This window comes from Oreochromis aureus, linkage group 10 (assembly GCF_013358895.1).
Source record: "Oreochromis aureus strain Israel breed Guangdong linkage group 10, ZZ_aureus, whole genome shotgun sequence".
In the NCBI taxonomy this organism is placed as follows: domain Eukaryota; kingdom Metazoa; phylum Chordata; class Actinopteri; order Cichliformes; family Cichlidae; genus Oreochromis; species Oreochromis aureus.
This window is the reverse complement of record NC_052951.1, coordinates 2,609,456-2,629,224: the sequence shown is the minus strand read 5'-3', so window position 1 is coordinate 2,629,224 and position 19,769 is coordinate 2,609,456. Positions and strand designations below refer to the sequence as shown.

General features: G+C 47.6%; 1 protein-coding gene across 15 annotated transcripts in view; it reads right to left on the bottom strand.

The window, feature by feature from the left end:
* Positions 1-19,769, bottom strand: part of auts2a (activator of transcription and developmental regulator AUTS2 a) — a 316,198-nt gene that overhangs the window by 11,656 nt on the left and 284,773 nt on the right. For 14 of the 15 annotated variants that reach the window (XM_039618431.1, XM_039618433.1, XM_039618432.1 and 11 more), the window contains 2 exons: positions 1,681-2,251; positions 144-436 (listed from right to left, as the gene is read on the bottom strand). In XM_039618431.1, coding sequence (XP_039474365.1) covers positions 144-436; positions 1,681-2,251 — 864 coding nt within the window. Of the gene's footprint in view, positions 1-143; positions 437-1,680; positions 2,252-10,250; positions 10,460-19,769 lie in introns of those variants that run through there. The other variant, XM_039618444.1, reaches the window with a different exon arrangement.

Here is a 19,769-nt window from a genome sequence, read left to right as displayed (position 1 = left end):
TACTTGTCATGTGTCTCAAACTTCCCAGCAACAACTGGTTTAAATAAGAGCCTGCTGATTGCTTTTGCAGCCAAATGTGCAGTCCTCTGTCAAACCACTGGGGGGCGATGTGGAGACGTCCGTGAGCTGCTTGTGCTGTTTACCTGAGTAGGCACTCCCAGCAGCAGGATGTCCGGGTACTGGCAGGGTGCTAGACGTCAGTGGTGGCGGTGGAGGCAAGGCTGCTGGAGGAGCAAACATATTGGGGTGGTGTGGGTGTGGAGACGACTGCAAGGCAGACGGGAAGCTGTGGGGGTTACTCTGGTTAGCGGGCAAGGCCAAGGGAAAGGTGGAGGCTGCCGCGGCCGCCGGAGGAGGCGGTGGGTGGTGGGGGAGGTGCAGGGAGGGCGTAGGGGGTCCGTGGGGCTTGGTGCCTGGGGTGCTGCTCCTGCTACTGCTGTAAAGATTAAGACAGAGGGAGAGAGAGAAAAAGGCAGATAAGTGGTTAAGCCAGGCGTGATCAGTCAAAATTAACACTTGTTCCTCCACATCCCCTCGTCTCCATCTGCTCCTGACGTTCAATTCCTAGCACGCCGTTTTCACGCCTCAGCTGCCTTCCATTTACAAATGCCTCCCCGTCTCTCTCTCGTGCTTCACAGAATCCAGGGCAAACACGATCTGCGAAAACCCCGCGTTCGCAGCACCCTCGGATGCAAATAAACCACTGCTGGCAAACATAACAGAACGAGCATCTGTCTTTGAACAGCTTCTGCTAAGGCACTTCCTCCAGAGCCAGGTACAGAACATGTGCATCGGAAATGGGATGAGAGGGAGAGAGGGCGTGTGTGAGCAAACAGTCTTTTGTAGTGTGTGTGGGTTTCCCCCCGGGGCAGTCACGGAGCTAGCGTCTCCACAGCTCCACGCACTAAGCCTAAAAGCTCATTTGCAGCGTTCGCTCGTCGCTGTGGGCCCCAGCCGCGATTATTCACAGCGGGTGCCAGGCCCTGTTGGCACGCTGGCAGACTGGCAGGGCTGGCGCAGAGTCAGGCAGAGAAAGCCAAGTCCTGAGAGCCCGCTAGGCAGAGCTGTTGTTGGGACTGAGTGGGTTCTGAAGGAGGTATCTCAAGGTCTAACATTAATGGAGAGGCTCACAGGGTTCGGTGCTTCTCAACTGATACAACAGAGTACGTTTAGCTGCTGTTGTTTTCAATGATATAAACTACATATATTTGAATACACAGAAGATCCTTTTAAATTAAGAACATTTCTGCGGAGCCAATTTTCCTTCTGTTTTCATCCAAAACATCCTTAAATCCACGAAACATGAACAATATGGTGCTGATTCAAGGTTACACCAAACTATTAGGAGACCATGCAGAGCTCAGATGTGTGGGTGGATTAAAAAAAAGCCCAGCACTCAGGGTGCAGTGTGGCCCTTTTATTCTGCTGTTAATAATCAGTGCTACAATTTGGCTGGGGGACTTAAAGCTCTTCCTGATGGCAATTTACATACTGATCGGGCCGTATATGCACTTCCAGCTCAAGAGATATTCTTGAATTTTCAAGTGTGTGTGAATATGGAGGTGTTGCCTGAACAGCTCTGCATGAATTTTCTGCATCAGCGCATGTGAGAACATGAGAGCTGTGGGTGTGTGGAGGTTTTTTTCCCAGGCACTTTGAGGCTGTCTGACATCAGCTTACCTGTGGCCGTTGAGGCTGAGGCTGTTGTAGGCAGAAAGGGGTCGGGGGTGGCAGCGCGATGGGGGCCGGTGAGACCCTGACTGGATGGGGTGCTGTTGGTGAGAGTGGTGGTTCGGAAGGGCGGGAGATGGTGGGTGTGGGTGAAGGCTAGGTGTAGGTGGAGGCCTCGGGTGGGATAGCACTTCAGGCTGGTGCTGGTGCCGGGGAGGGGGGGTTGGTGAGGGCTCTTGGCCCTGGGCAAGAGGCAGGGCTGCGGGTGACTGAGGCCTGGGAAGAGCCTCTGAGCGTGGGGGCAGGTGGTTTAAAGGCTGAGTGGGCCCGTTTGGCTGGGTTCGAAGAGGGGACAGGGTGTGGGGGATGGATGGCTGGGGTTGGGGTTGGGGCAGTGACACGGGGAGGGTTGGGGGGGACAAAGGCGGATTGGGGGTGCTGGGTACAGGCAGCTGGGTGTCTCTGCAACTCTCCTGGCTCCTCTCTTGACTGCGTTCTAGGCCTGACACCTTGAGGAGGCCTGGGCCGTGAGGCTCCTGGCTGCCATTGGTGGAGAGCACATCGATGCCAAAATCTGGAACTGCACAAAACAAAAAAAGTGTTAAAAACAGATAAAACGCGCAGATTAACTGTGATGTGCCACAATGAATGTGTCGATGATGTAACTTTAACATGCTTGCCCAACGATATCTTGATGTGGACTCGAGGAACCAGAGATTGAAGCACTGACCTTCCAAATAACACACGACCTGCTGTACCTGCAGAGCCACAGCCACCGACTGCAGACACTAAAGTGAGTGAGCTGTGAGTGTGAGCACTCGGCATGTTGTCAGCTCCTGTCCTTGTTAGTGACATCTCCTTTGTCATGTTTGGTGTGCGAGCTTTTCAGCTGACAGCTCCACAAACTGACACAGTTTTTCCTCCTTCCTCCTCATACTGACACACCTTCCTTAGGCTCTGCAGATCTGCCAGCACAAACACCACTGCACCCTTTAACACCGTGTCCAGGGGGAAAACTACACAAACCAAAACGTGTTGTGCTCGTTCAGAATGAACCAGTAGTGCATTGTACTCAAGACCTTCATTTTAAGAGCATTCTCGTTTTCTGTGCTTTCGCTTGTAGGCCACATTACATTTTTAATGAGGCACTTTTCCATGCACCTTGCACAAACTGATCTGTTCCATACCAGAAGCAAACCGGAGCTGAGTGTTAGTAACAGCGTGCAGATGTGTGTGCATAGTTTTTGCCGTTTATCAGGTTTCTGTTGCCGTTCACCTTTTCATCTGTTCTACAGTTGAAAAATTAGCTTATTCAAATAGGACGTGCAGTTGTGCTAATCTCCTCTGGAAACACTGGCGCATGTTCTTTACCACATGCAAACTAGCTCAACTGATGATATGCATAAAAAGAGCACTGTGTGGGGTAAAAACATTTCAGGGAATGAATTCAACTTTGCATGTAGTGTGATAGCCATCTGACATGATGAGAAATCATTTTACGGACTTTCAGTAATTGCTAAGCAACAGCACTTACGTGTCATTTAAACAGCCTGTTTGGACTCCATTAGTCCAAAATGTGACTGCATCTAAAGAATGAATAAGCGCTGTGCAATGCTGAACTTTAAAAAAAAGGATAATAAGCTCTGTCCGGGGTATTTCTCTGCAGGGACCTCCTCCTACAGAACAAAGTGCTCAGACATCAGCCATCAGCTTGACTCCTCCAGAGGCAGAGAGGCTCATGGGAGATGACAGTGCATACGTAAACTGTAATTAGCTCTCTCTCTGGGCCTCAGGGGAGTTTAGAGCTGGGGCAAGGGCTCCTCCTCCCCCTTGGTGAAGCAGCTAAATCCTTTACCTGCCAAAGAGGTGTAGATGGGAACCAGTTCCCCTGGGCTGAGGCAGCAACCCGCACTGCAGAGCAGCCGCCTGTCACTGGTGGCTTCCATCTCCCTGACACTACTCCCCTGAGACACTCCAATGGGAGCAGGCTGAGCTAACAGAGCTCTAACATTCAGCACTGAAATGCTAAGCGAGGTATTAGCAGCCCCAGGTGCACGTAATATTACAGATAAGGTCAGGGGAGGTCCATTCTGGTGCAAGATCACAATCGAGATCCAAAATAACGGCTATTGACTCCTGCTCTACACGGAAGAGCTTACCAGGACATCTGCCAGCCTGTCAGGAGACAAAAGGACACTTTGCAAGGTTGGCGAGTGTGTTTGTGTTGTTTTAAAATGGTCTCTGTGTCTTTAACTGTCACTAGCTCTACTTTCAAGATTAGGCTTCAAACTTTCCTTTTTGCTAAAGCATATAGTTAGGGCTGGACCAGGTGACCCTGAATCCTCCCTTAGTTATGCTGCAATAGACGTAGGCTGCCGGGATTCCCATGATGCATTGAGTTTTTCCTTCCAGTCACCTTTCTCACTCACTATGTGTTAATAGACCTCTCTGCATCGAATCATATCTGTTATTAATCTCTGTCTCTCTTCCACAGCATGTCTTTATCCTGTTTTCCTTCTTTCACCCCAACCAATCGTGGCAGATGGCCCCGCCCCTCCCTGAGCCTGGTTCTGCCGGAGGTTTCTTCCTGTTAAAAGGGAGTTTTTCCTTCCCACTGTCGCCAAAGTGCTTGCTCATAGGGGGTCATATGATTGTTGGGTTGTTCTCTGTATGTATTATTGTGCGATCTACTGTACAATATAAAGCACCTTGAGGCGACTTCTGTTGTGATTTGGCGCTATATAAATAAAATTGAATTGAATTGAATTTAACGCAGTCCAGAAAAAGAAAAATGTCCCAAAAACAGAGGGAGGTGTCTTCAAAGCTAGCCAACCGCTCCTGTGTGCCGTTTCCACATTAAGACATCTCCAATCTACCCTCATGTGCATCAATGAAGAAAGCCCAGCAGCCCTTATATCCATCACCCTAATCTATGTCAATCTTCTCCACTTACAGATGCTATTACCAGTCAAGAGAGACTGCTGCTGGCAAACAGCTTCACCACAGCAGGCAGGGAGAGAAGAAATTCCCAATTCTCAAGTCTCCTGTTGCACCTCTGGGTCCCTGAGGTCCAAGGCTTGTTTTGAGAATGTGCTAACACGCTAAAAAGAAGGTGTCTATTCTGGTCATAATGAACACTCTAGGGCCGTGTGAGGCAGGAAGAAGAGAAAAAGAGAATATGCCAGCTTCCCTCCCGCGAGGGTTCATTTGTCAGTCTTCTTCATCCCTGGAAACAAATAAGTGCAATTCCCACTTGGGGCTCTGAAAATGTAGAGCCCTGCTGTTTTCTCACTATTGCAGTTTTTTAAGCAGCATGTTGCACTTGTAGGCGCAAGTAAAAACTGAAGCCTGTGAGTGCGTTGTTTAGCGGGCGAGCCAAAGGCTGGATTCAAGAGGTACAGGGGGCATCGAAGAGCTGTGTGTGTCTGTGTGTGTGTGGAGGAAAGCCATTCATTAGGTGCAGCTGTCAGGAGTCGCAATGAGAGACTTAGAGGGATAAGTCATTATCCAGGGAAGAGCCAGCTTCTATTGTTCACAGAGCTTTAGCTGCACAGCACCACTTCTGATTTCTATCCATCTACCTGCTTAAAATGACATGCTGCCTCGCATCGATTAGATTACAGCAGTGATTTGGGTGAACTGAATATACTGTACCAACATTAAGACACAAGAGACAACATGACGAGCATGGATCAGGAGCCTGTGGCCCCTTTAAGTGTTATTAGAAGCAGAAGTTCAGTTGCACTGCTCTGCTTTTCATCTCACCTCGGCTGTAAATGTTCTGCCGTACAGTTTTAATGCAATCCTAATATCACGTTGCTTAATAGAGCGCTGTATTGGTTGGGTCATAGTCCTTCAGGAAGGTGTTTGGTTTGGTGCAGAGAGAGAAACCAATCTACTGCAGCGCAATGATCCACAGAGGGAGTGACAGCAGGCCTGGCAAAGAGAGCTGCACAACATTAGGTAGTTTAATATAGTGTCAGGTCATTACTGCAGTACATAAGGGGATTAATTTAGCATATTATATTTCAATGTCATCGCTGGATACAGCCTGGTGCATGGAAGTGTTTAACAACAAGTGGCAACAACATCACAGTTTAAAAGTGCAACTGGCAGGTCAGCACCTGTCCTTCTGAAAAATACACTTATGTCCAACTCCAGCCAAAGCAGATCTGTCTCTTTCATGTGCGAGTGACAGGCTACACCCAGGTCGGGAGGCATCCTGACAAATTGATGTCTGTAGAGACCTCCGTGACATCCCAGGCTTCTGTTCGTTGCCGTCACCCCTTCCGTCTCACCCTCCTCAAAATAGCCCCTAGATACATTCTAAACCCTCATACTCGTTTATGGGATTTCAACCTGCCAGGGATCTCATGGCTCCAATCACACAAAACCAACAACCTGACACATAGCAGGAGCCACGGGACTGGCAGCTGAGCCGTGACCGCTGTGCGTACAGTTATGTAGAGAGCAGAGGTGAAATTCAGAGAGACCTGAACCTGCTGTGCTATGCTAGCAGAGGACGACAGCGTTGATGGTCTTATTCAATTCAATTCAACTTTATTTATATAGCGCCAAATCACAACAACGGTCGCCTCACGGTGCTTTATATTGTACAGTAGATTCTACAGTAACAGATACAGGCCAATGAGAACGATAAGAATACAATAAGAAGTATAATCTACAGAATTATTTATCATTATCAAAATCCTTAAAACTCACTTTGAAAACTCATTATCTACAAAGAAACTAGTGCAGTTTGTAGATAATGTAAAGAAAGTTTAAGAAATGTCACAGAAAACTCTAAACTGTAACTAAGTTTTTTCTAGCTGTAGAAATCCCTGCTTTGGTTGATTTCTGACTAAGTACAGCACCAGTTGCAATAAACTTGTTAAACAACAGTCATCACAAACCGTTTGCATGAGGTGGGTCACAGTCACGGCAAATGTTGAGAACATCTAGGAAACAGGTGGTAACAGCAGAGGGGGGGTCTGCAGGGACACACTGCTGCACATTAGATACTAACATGACAGCAGATGATGCAACAGCAGGTAACCTCCGGCAGTGACTGTGAGTTTGTCCTGTATCGAGGCCTTGTTGTAACTGTTACTGTCAGAGGAGAGGCACATACTGCTGATGTTTCAGACCATTAAAAAAATGTAACATTAGACAAAGATAACCCAGGTAAATATATAATCATGTTTTTAAATGATGGTTTAATTTATTAGGGGGGGGGAAGCTATCCAAACCTATCTAGTCCCACTTGAAAAAGTAACTGCTCCCACATCAACTAACAGCGATTAACCACATTTTTTGGACAGCTGAGTTCAATTTCACCAGCCAAACCCCGGCCTGTTCAACCAAGAAAGCACTTAAATAGAACCTGACAAAGTGAAGTAGGCTGAAAGAGCTGAAGAAGCAACACATCAGGCTATGATTTAAATAAGCCCAACAACAAATAAGAAACACAGTCAGTCTAGAAAATGTTACAAAGCCATTTCTCGAACTTTAGCAGTCCAGTGAACCGCTGTGAGAGCCATCATCCACAAACGGAGGAACCGTGGAGGAACCGTGGTGAACCTGCCCATGAGTGGCAGCTAAAGGCTGATGTCACCATACCTACATACTGGCATTGAGCAGGTATGCTGGTATGACGAATATTTTTAAGTAGCACTAAAATAAAGAAAAACTAAGACTGACGGGACTAAAATTTTGACAACTTTCATAAACAATCATCCGAAATCACTGTAATCCACCCGACACCATAAATATTCTTTATGTCAATCTATCTAATGTTGAAGTGCCTGCCAAAAGCCTAAAATATCAATTCAGTGGTGAAGTGAAGAGAAGATCATTAGAAAAAGGCCGTTAATATCTGTAGCAAGTTTAAGGGAAACAGTCTGGATCAACCAACCAACACGGCAACTATCATTAAATTGTTTCATGACATATTATTGTGTAACTAATGTTTAATTAAATCGTTTTGACTGCCAGTCCAGGAGATGTAGGCTGGACCTCGCTGTATATGGAGCACTACGGTACATCGACAGGCTGCAAAAGCAAAGCATTAAAAAACTATGAAAGGCGAACGTGGACCGCCCAGAGACTTCTGATGCTCCACTGTCACCGCTTCAACACTCTTGTGTGCAAAAATCAGCAGAATCAAAGCTGTTGCAGAGTTAGCGCACTGCAGCTGAGACACTTGTGCTCTGCATCAGGCAATCAGAAGAAACTGGTTAATTTGCTATAGAGCTACTGAGGCTAGATTCAAAGCATTGCTGAGAGAAGGCTATGTGCTATCCTTCACGCAGCGTCGTCTGAAAGCATCATCCTGCCTCACATAAACAAACAGAGAGAGGCCGTTTGCTCAACTTCAATCAATTAAAGTGCACACACAGCCATGAACAAGAATTTGTGGCCCTCACTGAAAACTCTGCCGCTCATTGGTATGCCTCAGTAAACATTAGTTATAATCAGGATCTCTCCCTGTGCAGAGCTGGGCTTCCAGACAACAGAAAACATTCCCACTCCTGTTTTTCATCCTCAGGTCTTAGCATGGAACCATTTACTCCCTGACACTTGCTCCTCTCCTTTCTCCATATTTTGTTTAACAACAAAATTAGAGTTGTAATTGAGCAGCAAGTGTTGACAGCGCTCTGACCTCGGGAGTGCTTTAGACAGCATATGTTCCCCAAAGAGCTCCTCGGTGAGGGACCGGTTTCTGTTTATTTGTTCTTAATGAAGCCTGCAGTCGCATTAATGGCAGACATCTTTAACAGATCTCGCTCCCACACAGAAGAGAACAATAAACAGCAGGCCACCAGTTTCTGTCAGAGCTCGCACACTCAGTCCACAGCAAAGGGCTCCTTTCTTTTCATGCCTCTGCAGCTTTATGACGTACGGGCTCACTGCAATCCAGCCCTTCAATTAATACAAAACTTGCTTCACATTAGCAGGAAAGTCCATCTTTTCCCAACAGAACAGCATGGAGGATATATTAGCAAAAGAGATGTGAGGGAATGGTAAAAGGACAGATTCTTATATAGCACTTCTCTACTCTCCCAGAGTACTCAAAGCGCTGTATACAACGGATCCCTCATGTTTCAGTCCTCCTCTGTAGTGCTCGTGAGCACTGGAGAAGGCACACACCAAGCGCAGATCATGTAAGGACCTATTCCAAGGAAGGCAAATTATGCAAATTATCTTCCAGATTTGCAAATTATACAAATGTAGAACAAATAAAGATGATCCAGACAGCTGACGACCAGTTCAGCGACTTGAGCTGTGCACAGGATTATCCCCATCAATCAACCGTCACCTCTACAGAGGCTTTAAGTTTTACTGGGTGGAAGTGGGTGTTTCCATTATTCTGACCAAATATTTCTAAATACGATGTTGGTCAGAAGACTCGAGACTTTGGCCTCACGATATTAGTTCCAGAGAAGCTGAAACCCAGTGGCAGTAACCTTCGCCGGGCAAGCTTTCCCCCTGATCTCACAGCTAAAGCCTCCAGAGAATCTCCAGTCTATTAGCTCCTTATCCCTCCCTTCTTCAGCTCTAAAGACTTTAACAGCATTAGCTGCTTTAAGAGCGGTAACATCACACTCAGTGATGCCTCTTTGCGTCTCCAGAGTTTCGAGGCACCTCTCAGCAAGGGGGGGCTCACCGTGCACATGTATGCGTATTGGACATTCCCCAGATGGGTGTTTAGGGCTCTGTGGGCTGACAATGATGAATGCTCCCCTGCTGGCTCTCCAGGATTCTCTGTCATGTCAGCAGCTCTCTAAAGCCAGAGCTGCGAGGGGTGTCGGGTTGCAACGCTTGGACATCTCGCCCTGTGGAGGGTCTAGGACTGGAGCTGTTTTATTAGTCCTAGACTCCCAGGGGTGGCAGGCGAAGGGGAGTGGGAAACTAAACAGAAATAAAGCTGGTGGCTGGGGGGAGGTTTGGGGTGAGCGGGGCAACTATTCTGGCTGTGAGAGCGTGACATGTGTAATCTTTCAGTGAGAATACCACAGCGTGCTGATATCACCTCACAGTAACACAAACTGCTGCTTTAACAAGCTGTGATTGAGCAAAAGGCCACAAGCAGTGGGAGGTGGGGGGAGTTGTTAAGCCGCCTCTCTGAACATCTATATTTCATGGCTGTCTCATTTAGTTTATGAATTTTGTATTACAAGACGGGAAGCCAAAGCATGAGATGAGAAGCCAAGTGCGTATATAAATATAAATAGTGCGACTGCGTGTGTGCGTATGCGCAGCAGAGTCATGGTGCACGGTGCGTGTGGTTAACCGAGACATAAAACCCCGACTCCTCTTCTGAGAAAGGCCGTCTGTGACTGTGATCCTCTGTGAAATGGTAGCAATCTCGGGTAATTGGGCTTCATAAGCCAATGAATGTTCTGAGCTCTTCTGACAGATGCAAAGCCATAGAAGATCAGCTGCCAGACCACAGCCAATAAGCACTTACACATGTTTACAGTATGACAAGCGTACAAGCGGCAAATGGGAGGAGGAAAACACACGAGTGACAGAAAGGAGCAGAAAGGTGCGGAAACGCTCTCTGTCCCGTCTCCTACCTTTGCTAGCATCCATCGGCACTGCACTGAAACTCTCTTAGTTGACAGAATGTGCTCGGGCTCCTCTCTCCTGAGTCATAATGAAGCCATTTACTAACAGAGAGCTGCAGCGAAAATATTCTTCCACCCACAGCAGGTCTGATTACAGCTGTTTCTGTAATGGCTCTCAACTGCGTCTCGATCTCAGCGCTCAGCCCAACAACATGGAAAATCTTTCCGTCTTAGACAAGCTCTCTGGGCCTAAGGTGTTAGGTCACCTTCCCCCTGAAACTGGCCCTCACCCTCTCCACCATCACCATCTTTATGTGCATATGAGGATGCAGCAGTGGGATCAGTGGCGGGACAGTGTCTCATTTCTAGCTCTCCTTTAGAGAGCAAATCTTTATATATCACCGAGGGTGTGAGGTCAGGCTGAAGGGAACGTAATGGGAGAAGAGCCGGGTCAGGGACTCGATGACGGGCATGCTGGCACAGGTGACCAGCAGAAGGGATGGGTGGAAAGCTGGCCAAAGGGATAGACATCTCCTGCCAGGGGTCTGCGGGGCAGCTCTCGGGGGGACACTTGTTGCCGGCGGTTGACAGATTCTCTGCAGGCCTGGCTGTCATGTACTCCGGCTCACTGAGGCTTTGAAATAACAGTAGCGTGTAATGTGTCAGATCCATGCAGTCCGCAGCAATTGGTCAGTGTGCACACACTGTCACACTGGTGTAAATCTACACTGAGAGACAAGGCAGCTGTGGAGCCAACCAGACCGTTTGACCTCAGGCATGTCCAGTGTATGCAAGCGAGCTGCTGGGGTTTCTCACAGGGCTTGATATCGCTGTAAGAAAATGTGACGTGGCCATTTTCTGTATGCGTGTCATTGCCCGGATGCAAAATCTAAAGGCTGCCGAGAGACTCGAGGCGTATCGCATGTCAGTGCTTCACTTTCTCAGCCAGCCATGAAACGTCTCTGATTCCTTTACCAGTTAAACTTAAGCTGGGTGCATTTTGATTTACACAATATGTTCAAGGCTGGATGGTTAAACATCACATTGCTTGTGATTAGCTTTATCACTTTGCTGTTGCGACAGGACTTTTGCAGAAGTCCAAAATATTTATTAACTTGATATTCGAGCAATTTTTGTTTTTGTCGTGTAGCAGGTTATTAAACGTAAGCCGTCTTTCCCCTAAAGTTGAGCTGTACTAAGGCTTTCCCATCGAGAAAAAAACTGGATGACTCTTTACATTATGGTGTGTGCACGGTGCACGACATAACCAAAAACCACACATTGTTTCAGTCTTGGAGCGGATGGCTTGTTTTTCAGTCAGCGCAACAGCATAAAATTAGCAGGGAGGACAGTTCCTGCAGGTGAGTATACAGATGCTATGAAAATATAGCAGGCCAAGCCATAAAGGCTTTGCTATGTGGGACTAAAGCCCGATTTAGACCTCTGTGGGGGAATCTTTTCCATTTCATGTACACTTCCCCAAAGCTTCAGCGCTCCCTCCAGGAATTTCCTGCACAGGATGAATGACGGTAGAGAACAAGCCAATCACAGTCGTCGTGTGCTGTGCTGATGCCATGTGTAGCTACACCCTGCGCTGTATGCCACAGGCTTTTACAGGGGTTTGATTTCCAGCACAAACATAAATCCTCAGCAAAGGCCTGCTGTGAAACAAACATCTACACACAAACAGATTTATTTTTATCTTTTAAGTTAAATGTGGATGAAACGTTTTTCTATCCAGGAGCTTACATTATTTCAGTCTCCAAAACTGGACAGGAATACTGACGTGTGTCGGCACAACTCAAGCTTTTCACAACACGCCGGTTGGCAGCGCGACATGTTTCTTGTCAGTCATCGTGGCAGCTTAGAGAAACAATAGACAATCAGAGCGGACAAACTTCAAACACAGACATGCTTAAATCTCAATTACAGTCACATGCTGATAAAAAAAACCCGGCTCATAAACAGCTTCCTCCCTCTCACACACATGAAAAACTACCAGGCAACATGTCCACTGCCAGCCTGCTTGAGATGCATGGCTAGAGCACTGGAGCTGCTCAGCGCTGGCCTGTCCTCCATGAAGACCTGTCAGTTTGTCAGCCAAGCATAGTGGACTATACTAAAGCAGCCCTTGGGGAAGGGGTGACTCCTAATTGTGCAGCTGCCTCTCTGAGGTGATGGACAGCTTTGGCTCCCACTTTCTTATTTTCAAGACTCTCGAGTTGCACTAAGGGGTGCTGACACTCTGCTCATCTGCTGTGTCAAGTGCAGAAAAAACCCTTTTCCTCCTCTTTTCTTCTCCCTCCCCCCTTCTCTCTGTAGCCAGGAGGTAGAGTATGAGAGCAACTGGCTTGCAGCAGTACGCAGAGTGACAGCTCGAGCTGACACGCTGACACCGCCATGATTTCACTGGGGAGAGAAGCATGGAAGGCTGGAAAGAGAAATCTGTCCCCAGAGAGTCATCAGTCTGGGCCTCTTTCTCTCTTTCAGACAGGCCAACTGGTTTTACACATGTCCACACTGCGCAGTCAGCCCGAGCTGTGTGTTAAAGCTATAGAAGAAAAACTCAGATAGGCAACAGCTTGAACACTTGGATCAAATGTCTAACATTCTGGTGAAGTATCGATTGCACACAGCCTCTTTTCTTAAATTTTCACTGGCATTACACAAGTAGCTAATGTGTCTATGCGAGCGCATATGCGGGTGTGTCAAGTGCCGTCTCATTACCACCTTGCTCAGGTTTCACTGCAGTCAGTTTAGCGGGGCACCCGCGGCAGAAATGAAGCTGTTAATGGCTGCCCCTTCTCTCCTATCCTCACGTAGCTGGGGAGTGCAGTGCGGTCTGCTGACGTGGTGGCAAACTTACAAGTTGCTCAGAAAATAAAAAGGAAGCAGCGAGTTTAGGCCGGGCCTGAATTCTCACTTTCTCCTGAAGCCTTTTTCTCCAGAAACCTCAGTGCAGCTACATCAACAAACTATTCAAAATAATACCACAAATTAGCCGAGAGCCGCTGGCGAGCTTCAGAGTGATGAGCTATGGCTGTTGGACTGCAGCGCTTGGCGAGGGAGGGTTAGTACAGGGGAGGCTGGTTGGGATTTGAACTGTTTATTTGAACTGTGCCGTCGTCCAAACAGTCAGCTGCCTCTCTACTTTCTCGTCAAGCCCCGGAGCTTAAGCTGGGATTTGCTGTTGGTGGGGAGAGAACAACTTGATATCCCCCTCTGGGCAGCGGCTGCCCTCAGCTTGGGTTACTTTGGGGGAACAATGCAGCCTCTGTCCACGGCCTCCTACTCAGCGAAGACATGGGCTCAGACAGGCTCGCTTGTGTCAGGCGAGGCCAGGGGATTCATACATCACAACACCACACGGCACACTGCCTGAATGCGGGGTTTAGAGAAAAAGCTTCCAAACATGGCGTCCCAGCTTTGCCTCTAAATGGCCCAGCAGAGCCCCTGTCTCAGCACGCTAAGAGCTAAACCAGACACGAAGCCCAACCCGGCGCAACGGCCCGTTTGCTCTTGGCTTAAAAGGCCCCCCTTCTGGGATTTTGGTTTTTGTACAACAGTGTTTACAGTAAAACCTGACACGTGGAATAAGGAGGGGATGCTCGAGCCCTGAAATCAAATAGCTCCCTCCAGAAGCAGCTTAATCTGTAACAGATGGTGACGGTCCAACCGACGTTGATGGGTTTGGGCAGGCTTCTAAGAACAGTGGCCAAAAGCCAGAGAGGACGAAGCAAAGAGAGGGTTTCAAAATGGAACAATGTGCAGTTTGTTATGCTTTGTTTATATCAAATGCACATGCCTTAAAATTTCATTTCCAGGATAGCAGCATGATTTTACACACACACACACACACACACACACACACACACACACACACACACATCCACGAAGCTTAGACTGCACCCAACACAAGGGGGAGATGTTGACCTACAGGTCTGACAGCCATCACTGTGCAGCACATGAATCTCTGCAGAGACTACAGCGTAACCAACGCCGATGACCGACGCCGTTTCTGGCCTGCATCATGTGTTACGTTGTGGTTGTGTCCTGGTGCTTTAGATATGGAGCTGGCCACGATAGAAACAATAGAACGCTGGGACTTTGTTCCCTCCTGGTTCCTTTTTGTTGGTCTTTTTTTGGATGCAATCACACGTTGCATCCAAAACAATCCAGACATTTGTTGAGATGTGTGGCTCATTATATTGTTATTCCTTATAGTAAAGGTTATTCTCTCACCCATCCACTGAAAAACAGCACTGAACAAAAAGAGCCAGAAATACATAGGAAGGCTCAGCTGTGTGGAACAGGACAGCTGCAACACTGATGCGACACATCTTCGCATTTCTAGGGAGGTGAAAAGTTACAGTGTCGGTTCCCACGCAGGTTTTCAGAGGGGTCTGCGGTTACGATGGCGTAAGTTTAACACAGAAGCCTGCTGTAAAGTCTCAAGTATATTTTTGTGCCTGCGAGTCCACATAATGTTATCATTAGATGTTGAGTGCGAGGGTTTGTGCAGATGTCGGCATGCGTATACTGCACCAGCTATGCCTGCACCACAGGCAGCGGACAGGAAAAACAAATTATAAAGCCGTGTTTATACTCATGGATGGTTGGAGACCCAACAGCCAGACAGTCATTCCTGTTATACTTCTTTGGCATCAGCTTGAAGTCCACAGTGCGGCGTGCATGTGTAGTTAAGCGCACTAATGTAAACTTTCCTTGCTCGAATCTGCGCAGTCACAAAACAATAGGCAGGCATGCAGAGGTGCGTGTGCACCCTCACGGACCCTCGCGCAGTCGCGGATGCGTAAAGTATAACTGAGGCTTAGCAGAAATGTTTGCTCGGCCGTCAGTATCCCCGTCTGCAACGGAGTATTATCGAGGCTTTACAGCACGCCATCTTTTGTAGTCAGTAGCCTGCATAACAAATGAAATGTGGGCTGAAACAAATGAAAGCCGTGCAGTGTGTGCAGAGCAGAAACACATGCAAAGGGATCTACAGACTGTCACTAACAAACCAGGATCCTGCTCTGTAGTCCTCTCTAATCTGCCCCAGGGCTCATCAGGGCTTTCTGTACTGCATATATATGTGAATCAGAGCGGGTGAGAGAGAGAGAGTGTGTGTGTGTGTGTGTGTGTGTGTGTGTGTGTGTGTGTGTGTGTGAAGGGTAAAACCCCTTCTCTTGTGGGAGCAATTAGAGCCTTGCTTCCATCAAACCTGATCAGTCTTTGTGCTCGTGCTCTCTCTTAGCCTTTCTGTCTTTACAAGCTGTGTTTACACTTCCACTTCTCCCCCTGTATGTTTTACAAGACTGGATCGGAGAGGAAAAAGCCTAAAAACACAAAAAAACACCACAGCAGTAAGATGGCAACACACCATAATCTCACTCTAAGCTTCTATATCCTGGCTTCCTGCAGTGAGAGTACATAGATTACAGCCGCGGTCACTTATGTGATACAGGAGACACGATTACAGACACTTTTAGAACAGCTGGCCTTTCAAAATGTTCTATGACCCTTTGAGTTGTTATTCACCTCCTACTTTATCAGACTTGTTCTTGTTGTTGCTCTTTTTAAACAGACTAAATCCTGCACGCTGCTCAGAGCAACACCAACACTGCAGGAGTTAATCATTTCACAGTGGACAGTAAAATCTTGTGTTAATCCCATCTCCTTTTTAGAAACGTGGCTGCACATTTCTGGGGGGAAAAAATGCCTCAAGTAATTGAAAAGAACCAAAATCGGTTTGCTCCGGTGTCATCTCAGGGCCCGCAGTTACTTCCAAAACACAAACGAGAGGGCCTGATGGCTGCAGGGTGAAAACCTTGAGAAGGGAGACGGCTGTCAGACACACATGGTAGATCATGATAAAAGGTAGATCATCCCAACCAGCACTGCTTCTTTTATGCATGCACGCATGTGCTTACACACGCATATGCACATTCACCTCTAAGGCACCATGAGGCCTCATTAAGGCTCTCTCTCTCTCCCCCTCTTTGGCAATGTCACCTCTGCCACAGGGACCAAAGACTGACACAGGCATAATTGGCCTGAACACACCAACAGCACGCTGGGAATGGCTGGGTCTTGATAAGTGGGATGTGTGTGCACGTGTGGGGGGGTTTGACCCTGTTAATGCCGCACAGTTGGCAGGAGAGTGGCTCGCGTCACAACGGATCAGTGGATGCTGGTGACGGTGATGGGGGAGGACCTCTCCTGGGAACGGGAGACTGGTCCCCTCCTATTTGCTTCCACTAGTTCCAGTGTCTCAATGACACAGAAAAAAACTACTTCAACTACACAACTAATTTAAAAAAATAGCAGCTACATGTTAAAATGACATATATAGATGATTCACATAAGATAATCTGCAATCCCATAACCCATAAATTTAAATGGATTTAGCAGGATGCAGATACAGAGCTGCTGTATCACCTTCAAACCCACTACAGTCATGAATAAACTGAGCATGCTCACAAAATTCATTCCACCTTAGTGCAACATATGCCAAAATGTTACCTTAGACACCTGAGACAAACAGACACGTACAGTAGGAGCCACTCACCATTCAGCTTCTACCCCGCCACATATCTCAGTGTGGCAGACGCGGCGGGGGAGGGCGGCAGGAAAACTAAAGCCTTTCACTTTGATCTCTGGAGTTCAGCCCATTTAAATGTTTGTGTTTGAGATGTAGACCTTTAATTTTGGCCTGATGGGTTCCAGGCTCTTTGGGTTTAGCGTGGCATGTCGGATATGGGAGTGTTTACACAGTCTCCCTCCAGCTCTCCTGGTGCTGAAATAAGTGCATTAAGATGGATGGATTTACTTAGTCTCTAACCTCAGGGACTCGGGGAACAAACTCTGAATGACCTCTTTGTGTTACAGGAGGGCACCGAAGGAAACTGGCCCACACTGCTGACTGTGTTTCTTCAGTGTCAACAGACCCACTTACAGCATGTCCTTAAAACCGATCCTCAGTCAACAAACTTGTACCGAGGGTGCACCGGCTACAGTCGTGGTCCCCGCCAGCTAGAGCCAAAAAATCCACAATTAGACCCGGTTGCACAGGGTGACTGTGACAGGCAGACTTGTCATCCTTCAAACAGTTAATGCCAAGCAAATACTTCCAATAAAAACTGTGTGTACACTTATGTTAGAAGAGGAAGCAAGGCAGAACTAAGACTCATTTAAACCAAACTATAACGTCTGGAAAAGCTTTTCTTCATAGCTGCAATCAGGACTAATGAGCTGTGATCAATACAAACATTTACATGGGATTTGAAAATATGTCCAGTTGGAAATGACTACATTTTTCATTTTTCCATGGGGACTTGGGCAATTGTTTGCATCTGCAAGGCACTAAATCAAGCAGTGCTTCCTTTGATTTGTTAACCTTTGTTTGGCCGTGTCAGTAGATGAGGCATGGCTGAAGTGGCTCCTTTCATGGTCACACTGTAAAATACAGCCTGGGTGATTGTAGCTGTACTCACTGGGCGGGAGGGGGGCTTCCCTCTGTGCAGCACAGGATATTGAGCTTCCTTTTTAGCCCTTCCAGCTGTGCATTAAATGCTCCTGGCTGGGTGATGGGTTACCAACAGGAGCAGAGATCACAGCTGAAACGCCTTCAGTCCGTTTCACTTGTGCATCCCTCAGAGTTAAATCCTTCAGATCGCCACATTATTTCTCCAAACACGCTTGCTTATTAAATATCAAAAGAGAGCTCTGATGTGAATTACAGTTGTGTCTGAGCCAAAGCAGGAACGATGCTTTAGTCTAGAGGGATCGGGCAGCAACCTCTCGGTGACCTCGCGCCCCCCGGCAGAGAAAGAGAGCTCATCCTCGACTGCGGCCGTTTCTCAGAATGCACAAAAGGCCAGCGGTGGTCAGGTCATCTTTCCATTGCGCATCAGGTCAAGTTCCAGAGGCAGCCCTGCTTTCTGGACACCAAAACCCACACAGACGGCAGAGGTCAGCGTGAGGGCAGCGCAGGCAGCCCGGGGCAGTAAACCAACACTGGCGCTGCAAAAGGCCAACCTTCTCTTTCCAGTCGACTGAATGAGTTAGGGAGCTGCCTGGGTGATTTGTGGCGTGATTGTTGCTCTCTATATCACTTGAGATTACAGCAGGTGGTGGCCCACAGCCTAGAAGTACACACAGCTATATCACCAGTCCTCCTCTCAGGAAACGCCGAGAGAATGAGGCAGAGAGAAAAACAAGCCCTCGGCTGCCTCCCACACAGCAGTAATGTGCTCACAGGCAATTTTGCTGCCAGCAGAGCTCTCTATGACAATCCAGGGAGCTCTTCAGCTCTGATATCTGCCACAAAGTTCACCTCCGCTTCTCTCTTTCCACTATTTTTTTAAACAATGCCATCAGCGCTGCAAATTACACCTTCCACATCGCACATTATTCTCTCCCCTGGTGACAGACGTACTCAAGCCTGACACACTTCACTAGCGGCGCTCTTCACAGTGGCGTCAGCCCCGGGTCTCGCTGTAGCACCGCTTCATTTTCACATTAACTCCAGTAAAGCGTGGTGAAATCAGCGTTGTGCTGAGGGGGGGAAACTGAGAATCACTCCACTGTGCACTTCAATTCACCCCCGCACTGAACTTGGTCTCACATCGCAGACACAGCTGCAGGAGATATCTCATGAGGGACGAGCTTCTCCAATATATCTACCAGATGAAATTTTTGGGGAAAAAAAGGAAAAGAAAAAGGGGAGAGCTGCTCTGCTGCACCCTTAACTGAAAGGCCACGATGAAGTCATCGCTAACACTAACGGTATTTTAAAGGAGACACAGGTGAGAGCCAAATACATTTCTTTATTATTGCGCATTTAATATCATATTTTTTTACACTTCCAACAGGAAACGTAGATTCTGTTCTCAGTAGATTTTAACAATTCACCCACGAGAACATTCTCAGGCCACCTGATTAAAATGGGACTGCGGACCTTTTTAAATGTCATCCAGCATTGCTTTAATCTGGCTGCCGGCTGCACTCGGCAAACAAAGCGCCGCGAGCTCAGTCTGGGCTCTCCGATGACAAACTTAGCCGTGTTTCTCTGACAGGCTGTCGATTGACAGTATCATAAAAGATGGGAATGTAACCAAGTGACAAGATATCATTGCCCTGGGAGACAGCTTTAATCATGTGATAGATCTGTCTGCAGACCTTGGTGGTGACACGCCGTGCTGCTTTGTCATCATCAGTATCTGTTCAAGCCAGCACTTCAATCCACTCCCTGGACAGCAGTCAGAGGTTTAATAAAACTCTGTTTTCCACCCACAGCACCTTGGAAGCAGCTTAGACTTTACAAAAGTTGTTTATTTCACTGGCGGCCGCGGCTTTCTCGCTGCGGCCAATCCTCCTGCAGAGCACACCAATCAGGTTAACCGACACCTGCAGGTGCACTGACGACCGTGGTAATTAGAGACAACGGTTAATGAAATCCGTTCGTGAGCAAAAGTGCACCCAGGACGAGGAGAGCCGCAGAGAGCGACATACAGCTGACGCTGA